Source organism: Vicugna pacos, chromosome 4 (assembly GCF_048564905.1).
Source record: "Vicugna pacos chromosome 4, VicPac4, whole genome shotgun sequence".
NCBI lineage: Eukaryota > Metazoa > Chordata > Mammalia > Artiodactyla > Camelidae > Vicugna > Vicugna pacos.
Window position 1 is genome coordinate 39,692,364 of NC_132990.1, and position 20,033 is coordinate 39,712,396.

The 20,033-nt window shown below is 36.3% G+C and overlaps 1 protein-coding gene across 1 annotated transcript in view; it reads left to right on the top strand.

Annotated features, from left to right (window-relative positions):
- The window catches only part of TMC1 (transmembrane channel like 1), a 317,967-nt gene that overhangs the window by 233,436 nt on the left and 64,498 nt on the right, over positions 1–20,033 (top strand). The window contains exons 8-9 of the mRNA XM_072959593.1: positions 17,184–17,274; positions 19,002–19,083. Coding sequence (XP_072815694.1) covers positions 17,184–17,274; positions 19,002–19,083 — 173 coding nt within the window. The remainder of the gene's footprint in view (positions 1–17,183; positions 17,275–19,001; positions 19,084–20,033) is intronic.

Here is a 20,033-nt window from a genome sequence, read left to right on the forward strand (position 1 = left end):
GAACATAAGCATCGTCAGGGTCAAAAAACAGTCGATATAAGCAGTTAATACGTGGGCAGGAACCTCTAAGGATGGGTTGTAGATCCATATGGACTCTCAAACATGGCTCAGGAGCTGGAGCTCAGCATTTTCAAGGCGGCAGAATTGGCTCCTTAGGGCTGAAGAGAAGCCACTTCCTTTCCACTGTCACGGTGGAATGGTGTTTTTCAATGTATGTGTTCCTGTGTATTGCTACAGTTTTGCACACTAATATACCCTTAAACCTACTGAATAAAAATTTCTGGATGGAGGGGCAAGTATGTCTGGCCCAGATGAAGATTGGGTATTATAAGTTTTACTCTAAAAGTCATTAATAGAGAGTTAAGATTGAGAGTCCCCCCCCTTTTTCAGTTCTAGGATCGGAAAACTTTGTTAAGCAAAACATTCTATTCTGTGGACTGCTTATTGAATGGGTGAGAATATGTGTAGGTAAGGGCCAGGGAAAGGGAAACAGTAGTAGATTTTCCAATTATTTGAAAATCAGTTCCTATTTTTTATTAGTTACTTACCTAAAAAAATATCCAACAGTGAGGGTTTTAAGCATAATCTATGTTTAAGTTTTTACTTAACTGAGGATTTAACTGAGAAGTTGGGTGACTGGACTTTTCCTACCTTTAAGAGGTGGCTGCACGAACTTTGTAACTGTCACCACAGGTGAAATAAAACACCTGGATGGAAAATAATGGGTCTACTTATTACTCATCTTGAAAACTAAAACCTTTAACTATATCAGAACATTCTATATGGTAGATTAAAAGCCCTGTGACTAAACGTAAATAAACAACCACTTAATTTTGTTAGAGTAGGTTTTGGATTAAAGATTAAGAGATTAGACTGTAGTCTAAGCTCTGCCTCTACCTTCAGCTCTCTGAGATTCATTTATTTATTTATAAAATAAAAAGATTGGATTGTGGCCCATGATTTTCAAAGTGCTGTCCTCAGAGTTTAAGCAGTTTGGTGAAATACCTTCAGGGCAAGAGAGACAGAGGTCAGAGGGAGGCTGCTTGGCCACACCACCAGCTTCAAGCAGAGACCTATGGTTTCTCTTTTCTGTATAATATATTTCCATGAAAAGCACTCCTTTGAAGGAAAAATGCTTCTGTGCCTATTAACATAAGAAATCGTTTTAAAAACATTTAATTGGATATTTAAAGGAGCTTGTTTTAGGAAAGGAGCAGTTCTAACATTTCATGAGTTTACAAATTAGGATGCAGGAGTATATACTCCAATATAATTTTGCATGGAAATGGCTCTTGGGTAGAAGCCATTTTTAAATGATCTATTTTGATAACAAAACTGTTTATTTATCTGCTGTACTGCCTGCTTTAATTTCTGAGCTTTGTAGCATTCTGGCCCAGCATTCCCGGGAGTTGTCCATTGGCTGACTAGGCCTGGTGATTTATTAATGAAACACCAGGTAAAGCCAAGGAAGTTACTCTTAGGATTTCATTTTAACAAGTACTTGAAACTGTCAGCTAGTCCTTAAGGTAACATTTTTCCTTACTCAATCTTTCTTCATACTCCCACATTGCTTTTTGTTTATTATTTTATTTTATTTTTTTGGTTGGGGGAACTAAAATATTTCTAGGAAAGTAAGACTAGGCCAGAGTTGATTTCCTCTGCTGGAGCCATCTGAGAGGACTACCTCTTTCTCTCAAGTTTCCTTGGAGCTTAAGATTTTCTTAGACAAGAATCGTGATTTCTACTTTAGCTCATCTTTCCTTCACCTGTCATTGTGAAGGAAAGAGTGATTCCACACAGGAGGACTGTTAAGCATGTGTACACACTCACTAACATAACGATACTTTGGGATTCTTCTTAACCAATAACTCAACCAAAGCAGGGGCCTCGGTTCTTGTACAGCTGTCTTGGGTACATTGATTTTTCTCATCCAAAGAATGGGGAGTCCACAGGCAATCAGTGTATCTGAATTTTGTTGATCAAAATGTAACATTAACATCCAATTTTTCTACTGTTTAGTAAGTGTCTCCTACATATCAAGCATTATGCTGTGACCTTAAGCAAGTTTCTTAACTTCTGCATCCTTGAGCTTCCTCACCTATAGATGGGGATAAAAGTAGTATTACTTCATAAAGTTCTTGAGAGGATTAAGTCGGTTAATAAGCCTAAAGCACATAGAATGAGTTCTGGCACATATTAATCACTTTATACATGTTAGTTATTGTTTTACTATTATAACTGTATTTAACATTTTCAACCATCTTTCAAGGTAGGCATTGTTATTTTGACTTTGCATATAAGGAAAATAAAGTTCTGAGAGGATATATCAGTGTTTATGGTCAGACAACTATTAAGTGGCAGACCATGATTTGAACTTGTATAGAAAACTACCTTGTTGCAATGAAGGCCTCTAAATATAATACCAGGCAAGCTCCTGTGGAGATCATGGGACTGAAAGGTTCACAGACCAAATTAAGATGCTCAAATCACATGGTTTATTAAGTCAATTTAAAGCATAATGAGAAGCAAGAGCAAAAAGAGGGGATAAGCTAACACACTGGGAAATAATGGCAATGGAGTAGTCTAGTAGGCCACAGGATCACACTTCTTAAATCCTGGATTTCACAATATTCAGATGCCTTGTCTCTCTTATCCTACTAATGGTGTGGTTAAGGGGACTGAGGTTCAAAGGGGCCCATGGAATGAAGATGACTTGGGCCAAAGATAGGCATCTGCTCTGTCAGAATGGCATAAAACAAGTTTGCCTGACCATAGCAGTAACTTGTCAATTAGCTTGTTGCAATGCCATGAGTAATAGCTGCATTTCTGGAGGACACACATGGGGGAAATAGAACCATGTTGGATGACCACCAACGGGTGGTCAATTTAACAGTGACGAATAGTCCCAAAGTGACAGGATCAAAACTGATCTTTCCACCCCTTTCCAACTATAGTATTCTTATTTGTTCATCATATTTTCAACTTTCTGTCTTTCTTTGGTAGATATTACAGGTTACTATCTGTTTTGGAACATATCTTATTAATTATGCCTATGTGTCACATTCTAGAAGTTTACTTATTAGCTATATTCAACAGATCCTATGTGCAGGATCAGCTATATTATTTGCTGGACCTGGTGAAAAAATGAAAATGGAAGGCTTCTGGTTAAAAAATAATTAAAAATTCAGTTATTAAGAATTTCAAGATGGCAATGGCAGAGTATTAAATTAAACACTGGCCCCATCTGATTGTGGGGCCCTGTGTGACTAAACAGGTCACAAGCCCGTGAAGTTGACTTTGCCTGTGAGTTTCACTTGAATATTATGAGCATCTATGAATTTCACTTGAATTTGAGCCAAGAGCTTTCTTACTGTCTATGCTAAATACTTTTTATGACTTCTATCCATTCCAATAACAGAATTCTGTTGTCTCTAATAATTTAGCAAACTCAACATCACAGAACTCAAGTCTATGTAACTCCAAAGACACTGCACTGCAGCTAGGGTGTTCTTTTTAAATACAACTTTGAACGTGTCATATGTTAAAAGCCTTCAAGTCCCCAGTAATTAACAAAATTTAAAAGCTTTTGCTTAAAAAAACCAATGCGCTCCACAGTCTGAATTCACAATCTGAGTTCTAGATCTCTTTCTAAATTATTAGTTATTAATGATGATGACCATGAGCATTTGGGGATGGACAAGACCATCTCCAATTTTTTTTTAGAGTCTGCTATGTATCAGATTCTGTGTTGGGAGATACTGCACACATTAACTCATTTAATCCTCATAAGAAACTTAAAGCAGAAAGTTATTCCTATTTTACAGATGAAAAAATTTTACAGAGGTAAGGTAGCCTTACGTAGCTAATAACTATCAAGGTGAAGATTCAAATCCAATTTTCTCCATCTCCAAAACCATTTTTTTCTATTTTTATCTATTTTATTTATTATCTATCTATCTATCATCTATCTATCTATGTATTTTATCTCTTTTCCTATTGTGCCACACTACTTCCCATTTAAACCATTTTCCAGTGAAATAAGTAATCTTCTCTAGACATTCTGGATAGATTTTCTCACTTTGCTCCAGTCTCCTCTCCACTTTTCTGCATCCTGTGCTTCTTCCAGCTGAATTCTATCTCCTTCATGAATTGTTGTCTCCCTGTGGTCTTTCCTCTGCTGAATCCTATAGAAATAGAACTCAAATAGGCTCTTTATTATTCATTTGGCTCTGTTGTTATGCTGCATTGTATTGCATTTTTAAATTGTATGTAAATCTCTTTTCCTTTAGGACGGATTTTGAGCTCCTCAGATTGTGACAGGTCTCTGACAGCTCTTTCTTCAGGGCTTAGCTTTGTGCTCTGTACATCATAAGTATTCAATTACTGTTTCCTGCATGGGTAACAGTGTTAATGGTGACTTCGTTCGTTGTTGGACACTCATTCCCAAAGCAAGAGAATCATTAACGTGACTGGACTCTTTTAAGGGCCTGGATAAATATGTGACTAAAAGGCAAGAATGTGCTGATTAAACAAACAAACAAACAAACAAACAAACAAAACCAACCAAAAAAACCTTGATTCGTAGTGTTTGCTGATTTCCATGATGTAAATACTCACACTATGATCAGTTTCAAGCTACCAACAGTTCAAAAACCAGCTCACAAAATTTCTGAAAATGTAGCAACCTGTGTCTCACCTCACTGAGGGATCTAGTAATGCCCTTTGATTAACTAAGCTTATGCTAGAGGGACCTTAATCTAGAGCAGCTGAGAGCAGAAGCTAAATGAAGAACTGCTTATTATGCTATAACTTATTTCATTTATTTAATCTACAATCAACAATGAAATGCTTAACTTAGAGCTGCCTGTGAGAAAAACAAACATTATTCTATAATTTCAGGACTCTAGATAAAAGTCCAAAGTGCTGTCAACTGGAAAAAAAAAAAAAACTCACAACCCAAAAGTTGCAAGTTACATTTTATTTGGGGACCTTACTGAGAACCATAGCCTGGGAGACAGACCTTCAGGTAGCTCTGAGGAACTGTTCTGAAGAGGTAAAGGAGGAGCCAGAATATATAGGAGTTTTTGCTGAAAAACAGAACAAAACAAAACATGTAATTGAACATCAAGAAAATATTGCTAATCACACAGAAAAAGCTATCTCAAGTTAATAATGTTAACGCTTTTCTATATATGGGGAAACGCAAGAGTCTGGGCTCATTGAAATTATTCCTTAGATATGCATCTTAACTATCAAAGGCCAATATCCTATTTTTCTCCATCCTGAAGTTCCCTCAGGGTGCACTTTTGCGGGGTGGCTACAGTGGCTGATGGCTTGATGGCGGGCAACATTCTTTTGTCTTCAGTGCATTAATAACCTCTTGTCCTAGTTTGTTTGTTGTTGTTGTTTTTTAATCTGATCACCCTGCTTAATGCCTTTTATTTTATGCTTTAGAATTCCTCCCAGATCTATTAACATATACAGAGATTTTCAGTCTTTCTTTCTTCTTTCCTCCTACTCCACTCTTTTCTCTTTTAAAAATTCATCTAAAAGAGGAAAAGTTTTTCATTTAAGAGTAATCAATTCTTGATGGAGATCAGATATCATTCACATTAGAGTTCACCTGCCACAATTGCCTGTCTCATCCTTTTCATGGCCTTAGAAGGAATCTTTCCATATTAAATAAGAACAATGTCCCTGACAATTCTTTCTCACTTGCGATTTAGACTGTTAACATTTGCTGTTTTATTGTAAGTCCTTACAACATTATTGTGGTTAATTTAATAAGGCTTTTCTAATAACATTTTGAAATTCTCCCTTAAAGGATCCTGAAAGGGACCAAATGAGAAAATGGTTGTTTTTTCTTGGGACTTGCATGTTTTGGAAACTTTTTCGATTGTTAAGGAAGTCAGCTCTGAGTCATTTGATATAAATATGCTTTTGTCTACCAAGAATTCTTTTTATTTGTCTCATGATTCATTGAATCCTTTTTATCTCTCTTGCACCATTTACCATAGTTGCCTGGAGATGTTCTATTCTTCATCTTGGTTTGTCAGGCTTTTCAGATGGCACATGTGGGCTACCGCTCCTATCTCCTATCTCTCTGGAAAGTTGTGAAGGTATTTATGGCTCTTGTATCTACCTCAGAATCTCAAACATACAGCCTATTTAAATCAGCCTGAACTTCTGCCTCAGATGGCTGGTGGAAGGGTATTAGTTATTGGAAAAATAAGTCTAAAAATGCTGATATTCAAGATTGCTTACCAAGATTCATGGCAGTCAATCTCATTTGCTACCTTCCATAAACATCCATTTATCCAGAGTTCAAGTAATCCTAGAGTTCAAATAAAGAGGGATTTTTAAAAATGGCACACTGTCAATAATAATTATAATACAAAATTAATATTAGACATAAGAAAGTTCTAAAGGTTTCTTTAAGATAAAAGTGTGGTTACTTTCATCTTCTTAATTGAATTTCATTGTATACTGCATTCTTGAGTATTATCAATCAGTGTTTATATATGGAAAGACACATGGAATTAATTTTCCCAGCTTGCCAGAGTATTCTACCCTCCAAGAATATTTGATAGATAGCAATTTACCTAGCTTGCCTTGCCCTCTTTAGACTTTTAGCTGTCAGTGATAGCTAATTTTCACAACTTGTTATTAGACTATCCATAAATATATGATCTTTGAAAAGTGATTAAAAGCAGATATTCATTAATTATCACTTAAAAATCATTTAGGAATGCTTTTTAAATATATTTGACATAATACATTAACAGTAAAAAGGAAAGCAAAAGTGCACATGATAAGCACAAAATAAGCTTAATTTGAGAAATATGTCCTTATTGCTTTGGGAAAGCATCATCCAGATCTCAGATAAGATACTAATTGTGAAGATAACCCTTAACTTTATCAAGTTTATAATAAGACACTTTTGAAGATGATTTATGTATATGACCAAGAAATAGTAGGTAGAATACTACTTTGGGGAACTTAAATAAGCTTGTTGCTATAGAGTTAAAATGGTTATGCCTTGTTGAAATGCATATACTAAAAGCAATGTTTGGAGAACATGATATTAGAATATCATAACGAATTAGATGAATAGAAGAAAGGGGAATAGTTTTACATATTCAGTATAATGTGTCTAAGAGTCCCTCTGTCCTGAAAATTAGAAATTTTAAAATTAGATATAAATCATTTCTTTCAAATTGTCATGTTAATTATGCTTTTGCAATATACATATACACATATATATGTATGTGCTATTACACATATACATACACATTCACACTCAAATGTCTATATAAAGATACATGACTCTTTGGATGAATTAATTTTTATATTTTATGCATCCAGCATTATAGAGTTTCTTGATCAGTGATTGATCACAAGGATCAGGGAAGCTTAGAAAGGAAGCTATGGAAGAAAACTGAAATCATAAGACTCCAGGTCAACTCAACAGAAAGATTAGTTCACATAAGAGCATAATCTGCTCTGTGGGTGACCTCACCTAAGTTGTGTTGTCAAATGGCTGGGAGAGACTGCACAGCTAAGTTTGTCTTGTGGCAAGCGATCAAATTCCCAGGTAGTCTTGATTATTTGCAGAACCTACTGAACTATCATTTTAAGTTTCTTGCCCACTCATGGATCAAAAGGCAGAAAATACTGTTCTAACAGAAAACTAAGGCTTTCTTGTATTCCTAAATATCACCACAAAAATATTTCAGAATACTTAAAAATGTTGACCAGGCTGTGAATATGAACACACAGGTATTGTGCAGAAATATTTTACCAAAACTTCGAAAGCGGAACAGCTCCTCTCACTCTGAGTCAGTGCTTTGTGAATCCTTCTGGTTCACAGTATCGAGAATTCATTAAACATGTTTGATTAGAATGCTCATGAACAAAGTAAAATTAGCACAATTCTGTCTACCAGTCCCTGAATATTAGTATATCTAAGAATATGAGATTCACAGTGGAAAGATCTTCTTTGTTAGGGAAATTCCTGTAGACCGATACCTGGAATGCCTTTCTCTGCCTACTTGAATTCTGTCAGCCCTTTAATGTCTAGTATAATTCTTATCTCATCAATAGCATCTTCAACAAGCTCTCAAGCCTTCACTGCCCTCTCCCTTTTCACCTCAAGGCTGTCTACCACTGTGATGTAACAATTATATGAACCTATATCTCTCTTTTCTTAATGGAGTTTAAGCTTTAGAAAGGAATATACTTTTTTTTTTAAATTCCTTTCAAAGCACTTAACTCATTGCTAAAAATAAAACACACTCAATATACACTTAGAAAAGGAGAATGAAAAAATTATAGAAATAAAATAAATTTATTTGTTGACCAGAATTTTAGATGGGTCCTTCTTGCAGCTATGTACAGCAATCTATATTTTCAGTGCTATTTCTACCTAATTCTGAGTATAATTTTCCCACAGTAAAGGTAGGGAGAAGATACACTACCATTTTGCAAATCTTTGGTGTTGAGAATAGTTGAGGCAAGCTTTTAGATTTAACTTTTTTTTTTAATTACTCTTAAGCTCTTGATCTTAAAATTCAGTTGTGGCTTTAAGGATACATTTTCTGCAAATCTGATTTCTGTTCAAAAGCCAAAGCGATAATGGTAGACTAGGATACACCTAGATGTCTTAGAACTCTGCAGCCCACGTAATGCTACCCCTACTTTCAGGTGTTAGTGTTTCTAATTGTATGCTTAATTGATTCATTAAAACAAAAGCGAAAACCAAAATAAAACAAACAAACAAACAAAATCCTTGATATAGAGCTTAATAAGATCTGGAGAGATATTGATAAAGTTACTATTATAGCTTGCTTTAGAGGGAGAAAGAATTCTTTATATCAACTTAGTTGCACATTGTGTCTGCTGATAATGTTACAAACTTTAGAATTTTCCTGTGATCTTGTATGGCAGACACCCAGTTTATTCTGTGACCAATATCTAAAACTCAGCACAGGCTTTCAGCTCCTGGGAAAACCTATATGATCTTCTTTCCTCTCTCCCTGCTATTATAATAGACAGGATTTTTTTTAACCATAAATTGATTCTTAAATTAACCAGATAGAGCAGAATTAGGAAAAATTTAATCAGCGAGTAGAAAGAGGACCTAATGTGCTTTCTTTATTAAACCACTAAAGCCCGGCTATGTTGTTTCTCCCTTCAGTCATCTAAAATTACTCTGAGATGCTTGACTGACCTCTAGGGTACAACTGAAATATGTTTGAGTTTTTCTTTGACATTTAAGCCAGCCATGAAAATTAGCATTAGTTCGTAGCCCCAGAGAGCAAAGAAGTCATCCTAGGTCTGAAGACTTTCTATGGGTAGTAACTTTGAACTTAATACAGATTTGACCTACCCAAGCTTTGCTTTGGTTATTTACCAACACCAGCAGCTGGCTTTGACACATCTCCATGAATGTCATCACAGCTCATGAAAAAATTGTCTTAAGAACTCTTTATGCACAGATCATTCTAACGTTTATTGCTGATAAAATTTTTAGAGGTCTTAGTGAACTCTCTCTCTGTATATATGTATATATATATATAAATCTGTGAAATCTGTGAAATGGTGCTACTAAAAGGAAGCACACCAGAATAAGTCACACATATAGGCTAAGTGGTTATATGAATATACAGGCAACATTTTTACTTGTTTTTTACTTGTTCTTTGTTGCTTGTTTTCAGATTGTTTCATATGTTTTTAGTCAGTTAACTTGTAGGGATATAAGATAAAGAGTGAGCTAGGGACTTGGAAAGTAAAGTTATTCCCCAAAAGAAATTTATCAAGTTTCAAATTATGCGAAGTATTGCCAATGCAAGGGGGCACCAAAACAATTATATTTAATGTAATAGCTTTTTAGCCCAACCTCCCCCAACAACTGCTTGGCCACATAAAACTCTCTTAAATTTACTAGTCTCAATAAATAAAATTTGATTTCATTCCAAATTTAGTTCTCAACTTGGAATCATTCAGGGACCTTAAAAAGTGCTGATACCTATGTCCCACCCCTAGAGATTGGGACTTAAGTGGTCTGGGGATGGGGACACTTGGGCCTTGGAATTTTTAAAAGATCCCACAGGTGATTCTGAGGTGTATGTGGGTAGTTTAGGAATCACAGCCCAACTAACATCCAGTCTTCCTATAGGTATTCATTCAAATAGCATTTGTTGAAAATCACTTCTATGCCAGGTGCTATATTAAATATTGGGAAATTAGAACAAAAGACATGGACTTTGCCTTCAGGAAATCCTAGTGCAATGGTGAAAATGGACCATAGGTTAACTACAACACATGAGGTGACTACCACATAAAGGGCAGAGGTAAAATTACCTGGGGCTGGAGGGGAATGTTAGAAGAATCAGGAAAGGCCTTATGGAGAAGCTGTAGTGTTGGCCTGGCTGTTGAACTGAAAATGAAAAGGAAGAAAACAGGTGGAAAAGAGGGGAAGGGCTTTCCAGAAAGAAGAACCAGCCTGTGTAAAGGCATTAGAAATCAAATCACATTCAGCCTCTCATTTTTTTTCCCTTCAGTTCATCTTGCACATCATTGTTGCAACATTTTTCATATAGCACACTGCACTGAACTTACCAGTTTTCTGCTGAAAAATGCTCCTGGGTCCTTACTGACATCAGGATGAATTCTACACTGCTTAACCTGGCAGTTAAGCAGTGCAGAATTGGGGGCATGCCAGCTCCTCCTTTTAAAGCACGTGAACTGTTTTCTTTATCGTCTGAAGACCTGAAGACCCCAGGTGCATTTCCATGTATTCACCATTGCTCACACCATTTCCCTGCACTGAAATGTCCTTTCTGCAACCTTGACCATGTAACTGAATCCTCCTTTTGTTCAAGGTTCCTTCTAATCACCATAGTCTCCCATCTATATCTTCCAACACTGTAATTTTACCATTTACTCATTTGGTAGTAGTTAAATGATGCCCTAAATATTAATCTATGTCTTAACTTTCTAATGGAATTATGAATGCCTCACAGAAAAGCATAGAACTGCATTCATTTTTTAAAAAAAATTCATGTGGCACTGTGTCTTGAAACAGATAAAAATCTAAACTTTTATTACTGTAAATAAAACTGTATGACAATATTGTAAGTTTGGAAAATAGAGGAACTGATTATTTGTGTAATTGCCCAGTCTTCAGCCATTTATATACACAATTTTTACACAGTTGTGAAGACAGTGTACAACTTGTTCTTTATTCTGAAGTTTCACCTAATGTCTCATAAACATTTCCCCAGAAAAATAATAGATATCTTCAAATAATAATCAAAAGTACCACTTACCCATGAGATACCAAGTACTGCTTTGCTGATGTTGTCTCAACTTTTATATGTCCTTATACCAACCCTATGAGGTAAATAATGATGTTATTCTGAGAAAACTGGAGATGCTGAACTCTGTTCCCAACTGAGCTGTGCCACTTACACTTTGGGTAAATTCGGACACTTATTTTACTGATCCAAGCCTCAGGTTCCTCATCTCTGAAATGGGGATGATAATAGTTCCCACCCTGCAGGATTTGGTGGGGATTCAATGAGACAATGGACATAAATAGTGCCTGGTTTATGGCAAACACTTGGTATATTAGCGGTTTTTGCTGTTACTGTTGCTGATCACATTTTACAGCTGAGAAAGCTTGGGATCAACAACATCTCCCCAAGAGCACACAGCTAGTATGTGACAGAGCCAGGACTCAAATCTGTTTCTGTTATAAGTTACAGATCACAGAACTGGACAGAATGTGGTCCTACTCAAGGGAGGGAGCTCTCTTTTTGCCTCTTGGCACAGAGGCTCCCTGACTGCCCCCGCGTCCTGAGCTCTCTGCAGAGCGCCACCCGGCGGGGCAGGACTCGGGCTTGCGCCCGCCACCGCCTCCTCGCCCGCTGGCTCACACCCGGGACTTCTGAACCCTGGCACCTGGGCCCTCTCGGTGGGCCTCAGATGTGAGGCTGAATTCTCTCCTGTTCACTTAGTAGCAAGAACAATGCCCACTACTCCCGCATCTCAGCAGCATGACAATCTGAGGAGAAATGGGCTGCCTTTCTTCAGCGTTTTGCCTGGAAGTATCTAGTCCTTTCTCAACTGTGTAGTTTAGAGAGTCAGCCTAAAACTTAAAGTCAGCCCTATGGTACTGTTGCTGTCAATAACAGTTGTTATTCATAGCACTCTTACTGTTTGCCCCGGTACATTGCATACATTATTACTAAACAAATTACACACATCTTTTCCTAGAAAGCATGCAACAACCCTATGGAATAGCTATTACTATCTGTTTTATAGATGAAACAACTAAACATCTTAACCATTGCAACTACTGCCACTAGCATCCCTGTTATAACAACACATTTTGAATCATCACTTCTGGTGTAGGATGATTTAAAATAATTCCATCAGTCTAATTATGGAGTTATATTATCTAGAAGGCCTATAATCCTTATTTTCAATCTCTGTACGTTTAGGCTGTCTTCTTTACCCCCTCAACTTTCTTTCAGTTACTCAGTAATATTTTAGGAAAAGTCAGAGTTCTGACTTCTAGTCAATTTAAATTGGTCAAATTTTTTTAAATGGCAGTGCTTCTTAGCAAAAGACTTTTCATTCTTCTGATCCCTTTACTGGGAAGTAGTGCTCGTGAGTACAAGTTTTGATTACAGTTGCCTTAAAGACTAGTTTTGAAAAGGCTTTCATTTATTTGAGAAATAAATTGGTTGCTCAATGATACTGCTAAACTGAAAACAAGAGGAAAGAAAAGTCAACTTAACCTAACCCAAATGAGGAACGTGTTTCCTGCAATGAGCATGTGTCAAAGGCAGCATGACATGTCCTAACTCCCTTGTGTAATCAGGGTTGTCTCATGTGTTATGGGTAAATTATCTATTTTGTAAGTTAGGCCAAAGTGTGCGCCTTCAAGTAACTGTGAAAGCATGCTTGAAAGCCCATGAAACCTTATTATTCCAATTACCAACACAAGGGGTTGATAAATGAATTATGAGGCCAGGTATTACTGTCATTAAATAGACCTTCCTCTATTATTTATCCTTAGGTCTGGGGTTACAGCTCAGAGAACTGTGCATATTGTACCAGGGCTTTGAGCTCTGAGACCTGGAGACTGGATTACAGTGTTGGCAGGCAGCTTTTGTTGAATGCAATTCAAGGGGATGACACACATTTTTCAGTCAGACATTTGGATGGTTTGAGGCCAATAGATATTCAAAGTTTATCCACAAAAGCCTATTTCATTTTAGCCACATAGAAAAATCCCTTTAAATTATCCAGATCAGTACAAATGTGTAGGAAAATGGATTAACTACAGGAAAAATACAAAGAAACTCTTTTGCTTTTTAGTTTTCAAAGACTCTTTCTGTTTTCTTGCATCTTGGTCTCTGTCATGGGTACTTTAGCGTGATAAGTATCAGTCAGTGTTTAGCTCCGTATTGGATACTTTCTTTTTGTATCTTGTTTTTAACTGCACAATGAAAGATGTCTTCTGGTTAAGAAATCTGTTACCAGGGAGGATGGGATTGGGTGATACTAGCTTTCTTTTCTTCTGAAATCATGCCAGCCCATTGCCAAGGTCAGCCCTGAAAATAATATTAGGGTGTGTTCTTTCTTTTTCCCTCGTCTAAGCAAGACACTTTCTTACACCCCAAGAGCATCAGATTAGAGGGTCAGGAATCTGTTCTTGCTTAATGACCATCCTCTACCCACTCCATACCCCCGGCTTTGCTTTAATGTCATCCCTCAGACTTCTGATGAGTTGAATCTAGTAGTTGTTTTGGCCAGGGTGGGCAGTGGGAGCAGGAGGGGCTAGAAGGACTGTTCAGAGATTCCTTTGGTGTGAAATTTGGGGAAGTTCTCTTAGAGAATGGAGGAGGGGTAGGACGTTAGGGAGAGAAGAATAAATTCACACTTGAGATTAGAATTAAGTCCAGATTTTTGTTTAAAAAACCAAAGTCAGGATATGTAAAGGTGGAGTAGTAATTGGAAGAGAAATATGAAGCTATACCTAGCATCAGGGAGAACTTGGCAATTTAAAAGACAAAAAGTAAAAAAGTGTTTAGATTGTTCAAAGGAAAATTATATTTAAAAAAAACCTTATGCATGCCGTGTAAATGGATTCTATATTGTTAAATGAATTCATAATTAATTTGGTGGTATTTTAGATTTGGTTATAACCTTGACTTCCCTCTTTCTCTCTTAAATCTTGTTAGTTTAGTGTTCCTGTAACATAATCATCAGCTCCCAAAATAAAAAATCTTGTCAGAAATATGGAGGAATAGCTATTTCTTTACACTTCTGACTGCTTAGAGCAGTCATGTTTTCTAATTGGCCTCTCAGCTGGAAAGTGGTATCATTCTAATAGGCCAAAGTGATGCTCTTTAATTATCTGCTAAAAACCAAGAGTAGTGGATATGCCCATAAAGTAGTCACTTCATTACATTTGAAAAACAAACTTTAATTTTTTTTACTAAGAAGAATTTTTGATTCTCTATTTATATGTGTTTATTAAAATAGAGAATGATGTGATAGTTCCTATGTATACAAGGTTTTATGAATTTCAAAATTGTTGATGTCAAATAATTGCTAAAACAGGATGTATAGGTTCTTAAAAATCAACACACTGTACAAAATTGGGTAATGAAAACTACAGGGCTTATAGGAAAAATAAGGATTGGGCACAATATTCAAAACATCATCAGTGACATATTAAAAAAAGAGAGATTTAATAAAGTGGCAGCAACGTTTTACATATGTTAAATGGTTAAGAAATACATAAACATTGCAATAAATATGGCAGTTAACCTCATAAAAGGCCAGAAATTTTCTTGTGGAAACAACAAGGTTGCAATTTCTAAATTATTGTGAAGCATGGAAAGAGGGTCATTGTAACACCAGCTCTGAATGGATGTGGCTTTTCTAGAAAACATGTGGGATGCTGTGAGGTAGCTGGTTGATGAGGTGTGTGCATTTTGTGTGTGCACTGCTTGGCTAAGCTAGATGCCGTGTTTTGCATTTACTTAGTGTTTCTTTAGATAAAGTCACAAATAAGCAAACACAAAATCTGTGTTATGCTCAAATTGTTCCATCATATAACAATTATGTTAGAACAAATTCTCAGTTTCAAAACAAGTGTTACAGTGGAATTGACAGTGTAATATTTCCTTCAACACTTCTACATCTGTAATCTCACCTTATTCTCACCACCACCCCGGCCAACTGGGAAGCAATTGCCCAATTTTTGTTTGTTTGAGAACCCTGCCCTGTTAAAAGCTAAGTAACTGAGGGAATCTGTGTCTGAACTTGCTCAGGTGTGTACGAATCTTGAGCAAGTGGGCTTTCCTCTGAGAAGCAGGGAACCCCTCAACATGTTTAGAGAGTGTCAGAAATGTGGGCAAGGTTATAGAGACAAATCACAGAGGCTGGGTTAGAACTCAAGTTACTTGATTTTCAGTTTAGATCAGTTCAACATTTTATAGTGTCTGCTAGGTACCACACTCGTTCCTGTCTTATCTCTACAACAGAGTTGAAGCTTAAATACGATGTGTTTTCTTGACTGCTGGACCCAAAAACCCAGCCATGAGAGCTCAGTTTATCCTGAACATGTCAGAATGTGGAGAATGTTTTAGAAACTGTTTTTCAATTCATCTTCGCAGCTCAGAAGTTATGTCAAATATCAGAGTGTTTGACAAGGCCAGTCTAATAATTCTCCATTCCCCTATTAAGTTTCTGAGAAGACTAATAAGTAAGGGTGCAGCCCCAAAGCCGAGAATGGCTTTGCCTTCAAGCATTAATTGATGTGGAAAATACAATTATTAGATACTTCCCTGTCTCAGTTATGCCATTCAGGTCTGTTTGAAGAAGGTTTAAGTTTATTAAACATCTCCTATGGTCAAAGTAATGGGCAATGCTGTGGGAGACACAAAAGGAAAAAATATTGTCCCTGCCATCAAGAAACTGATGTGGGGAGTCTGTCTGATGACTGAAGAAAATCTTCTCTGTTGTGCTTGTGTTTTTATGGCAGAATATGGGTGGGTGCACATGCGTAGGTGAGTAATGGGGTACCATTTTGTAGTTATTGGCTAAGATAGCAGACATGTGCTGTTTTGATCACTGGGCATTGTAATACCATGAGTTTAGCACTGATACTAAGGATTACAAAAATTCCCTCATCAACTTTTCACTTTTTTAAGAATACTTTGTGTGTTGTTTATTTATAGTCATGTGCTAAAAGACCTTGTCTGTAAAACCACATATTCCGAGGGCCACCAACTTGACAGCAGCATTGTACCTATAGACCCAACATCCAGGTTTGGGTTATCCCTGGGGTTCTCTTGGGTTGTGCCTTTTATGGCCCCTGAGAGGTCAAGACAAGTCTGGACTGCCTCTATTTTAAAAAATCTTTTCTATATCAAACAAACAACAGTCGCAAAAATGATTAAAATGATTATAAAAATTGTAGTATATTTAACATGTTTACCTTATCCATTTTGATAAATTAATGCTTTTTAACACATACGCAGACACTAATGTGACTACTATAAATGTATAAATATTTGGGAATAATGTTAAAGTTTAAATTTAAAGCCTTTTCTGACTGTGAGGCCAAAAAAGCATTCTTTCCTTTTCTCTCTTCCCTCAATCCTGTTTACTTTACATCTGATTTTTTTGTTTTAAATCATAATTGCTTTTGTGAGATTAAACTCAGGTCAATAAGTGTCAGTTTGTCCTAAACTCTCTGCCCTATTTTTTTAAAGTAATTCTCTAAAAAAGAAGGAAAGAAAGTATTTTAAAATAAGCAGCCTGACTACCAGAATCTGAAGCAAACTTCAGATCCAGTTTTATACGTGGTAGAAATGAGAAGAACTAGGGTTCTTGATTTTGACACTTAGCATAAACTTCTTGCTTTTTGATGACTCCAGCTGATTAATAAGTGAGACTAAAATATCTTATCCTTCCTGGGCAGAATTAAAAAACGTAAACAGCCATTACAAGTCCCAAGGTTATGAAATTCAGCTTCTTCTAGAAGAGTCTAGAAGAAATAAGGCAGTAGACCTAATAAAATTAAATGTCCATTACTTTTATCTTGTATTAATTTCAACCCACCCCCACCCACTCCTTATTTTGTTTTATTTTCTCAGGGAAGCAAAAAAATTTGTGAATGAAAATGAAGGGGCTCTTGGGAAAGGGAAAGGAAAACAATGGTTTGCATTTAAGATGATGATGGCCAAGGTAAGTATTTTCATAACCCAGTTTGATTGATGCCATGTACGCTCAATGGAAGCCATATTGCCTCCAAGGTGGGTGAAATTGGTTCCGTTCTGAGAGAGTGAAAAAAATCTTACACCTCATATGTATAAAACGCAGATGCACAGTATATCTGTGTTACTAAAATTTGGGGAAGGAGCACTTCAGGAAAAATATTGTTCAAAAAGTCTCCTTAGAGGAGTTAAAATACAAAATAAGTTGAGAAACATTGAATTATGGCAAAAGACTGACTTGTGTGATTTTATCACTTCCAAATGTAAAAGACTGTGCCTTCCATTTCATTCCCTGGGAGTTAAGGGCTTCTGGGTCAAGATTTCTTTCTCAAAATGTCTACAAGTTATAGAGCCATATAGCTCTTCTCTACAAGGAACATCAACTACAAATTGGATAGAAAATAAGAAAAAACAAATGATATGCCAATATAAATAAAGATTTTTGGAAAAGATAGAAAAGAAACTAACATTTATTTAGCACTTACTACATGCCAAGCACTGAATTAAATCCTTCCATAAAAATTGCATCCTTATATAAAAATCCTTCCGTATTTAATTCTCACAGTAAAGTAGGCATGTGGGTATTAATATCCCCTCTTTACAAATGTTATACCACCTGTAAGCTAAAAATATTCTCATAAAGATGGAGGTTTGTGAATAAAGTTCATGTATCTTAAACATGAAACATACAGATACACCTATGATATATATTTATATACATTATATATATATCTCATAGATTTGTTTTGTCTGTTTTTACAATTTAAATAAATGGAATCATACAGTATGTATGCTTTTGTTTCTGGCTTCTTTGATGCAATGTTATGTTCATGAGATACAACCACGTTGTGGGAGTTATAATTCATTTTTATTAATGTGTTGCATTTCATTGTATGAAGATACTAGAATTTATATATCCATTCTGTAGTAGATGAACAGTTGGGTTGTTTCTGGTTTAGCTAATCTTTTGAATTTCAGACTTGTCTCAGATCTGATTTAGGCTCTTCATGCCTGTCTAGCTCACACATTACCCCAGCGTCATGTGTACACATGCGAGGAAGGTTATCTACCCCATTCCCATTCTTCCTAGTGGTCCTCTTGATCATGGGTAGCCCAACATTGTTGGGGAAAATGGAAGGAAGACCTTTCATAAAAACGAACTTGTGATCCTTTTTCTTCTTCCCTTTAGTACAGCACCATGCCCTTAGCTGACTGTTCTACCTCTACTAGAGTGGAAACTCATAACACTTATCATCCTGTATGGAAATTACCTATTTATGTACAGTCTACTCGAGTAGGCCCAGAGGCCCTTCAAGGCAGGAACTATGTCTTATTTATATTTCATTAATTTCTTCATGCAGTGAATATTTAATTAAACACATACCATTTGCCAATCACCTTATTAGGTGCTAACTCAGTCCCTGCTCTCTTACTGTCTGGCAGAGTAAACAGATCTTTCTCAGTGGTCAGCATATTTTTCGTGAAACAGAGAGTCAGTAAACATTTTTTAATTAAACTGGTCTAGGGGTAGGTGGCAAATAGGGAAGCAAGTGAAACCCAGCGTCTCACTTTTTTACAAAAAGCTTCAGAGATCTTTGCAAGCTCATTGTCTTGAGGTATTTGGGGATGGGGGTCGAGGATAAACCCCTTGACAAATAAGCAGTTGGGTTTTACTGTTGTACTTGACTTTCTTTTCAGAAATGGGCAAAATTTCTCCGTGATTTTGAGAACTTCAAAGCTGCTTGTGTCCCATGGGAAAATAAAATCAAGGCAATTGAAAGTAAGTGCTCATCAGATCTCATTAGATGCGGAATGCTGTCCTAGATTAATGTCTCATAAGCCTATCAGATGCCTTTCTCAGTTTCTGCACTATTGGAAAAATTAAAAACAAGAAAACAGAGAGATTTTTATATCCTCTTTGCTCACTGTGAAGATTTGCTAGCACTGAGCAATCACAGCGCTGTAGACTTCACTCTCCCTTCTTACATTAGACCAAAATATTCTCATTTTAACCTTGGTTTTTATGCTATACATGGAAATCAGTATTGTGCACAAGGACATTGGGTCATATTGTTGAGAAGACAGAGATTTTTATTTTGGCAATGAACATGACATTGAAAATATACATGCACTTGGATGTCAGACAATCAAAATGAACAATCACTGAAAACAGTTAAGAAATCTTAAAGCATCATTTTCAAACCTCTAAGGTAGAATAAGCAATAATCATTCAGAAACTCGCTCTCTGAATATCATATTATACCTTCATTTTATACAATATTCATAGTGTACAGAGAAGGCAGGAAAACATACCCAATCAAAAACCTGTTTAGTGTAGTGCTTTAAGCTTAGGATAAGGCAAATAAAAATTTTTAAATATTGTAACTATAATAGTAAATCATTTTCAAAATAATAAAGGATATAAAGAAAGGGGGATAGAATAATTTTGAGCACAGTCTTGCCATATTCTGGTTGCTAGTAGTTTTGACTAGGATCTGATTTTCCTCCATGCCTCTCCAGATAGCGGGGCAGATTCTCCTGCTGGCTAAATGTGGCGTTGCCTAATTAAAATGGAGGCTCCCTTGGGAGATAATGCAGTTGATGGATATTTCACTGACATGATTGGGCACGTTTTAGGACTGACTGTCCCTCAGTCCTCTGTCTCTCATTATCAAATGGCAATGAATTAAAATACATCAGGTTGTTAATTGAACTTCCTCCCACATATTC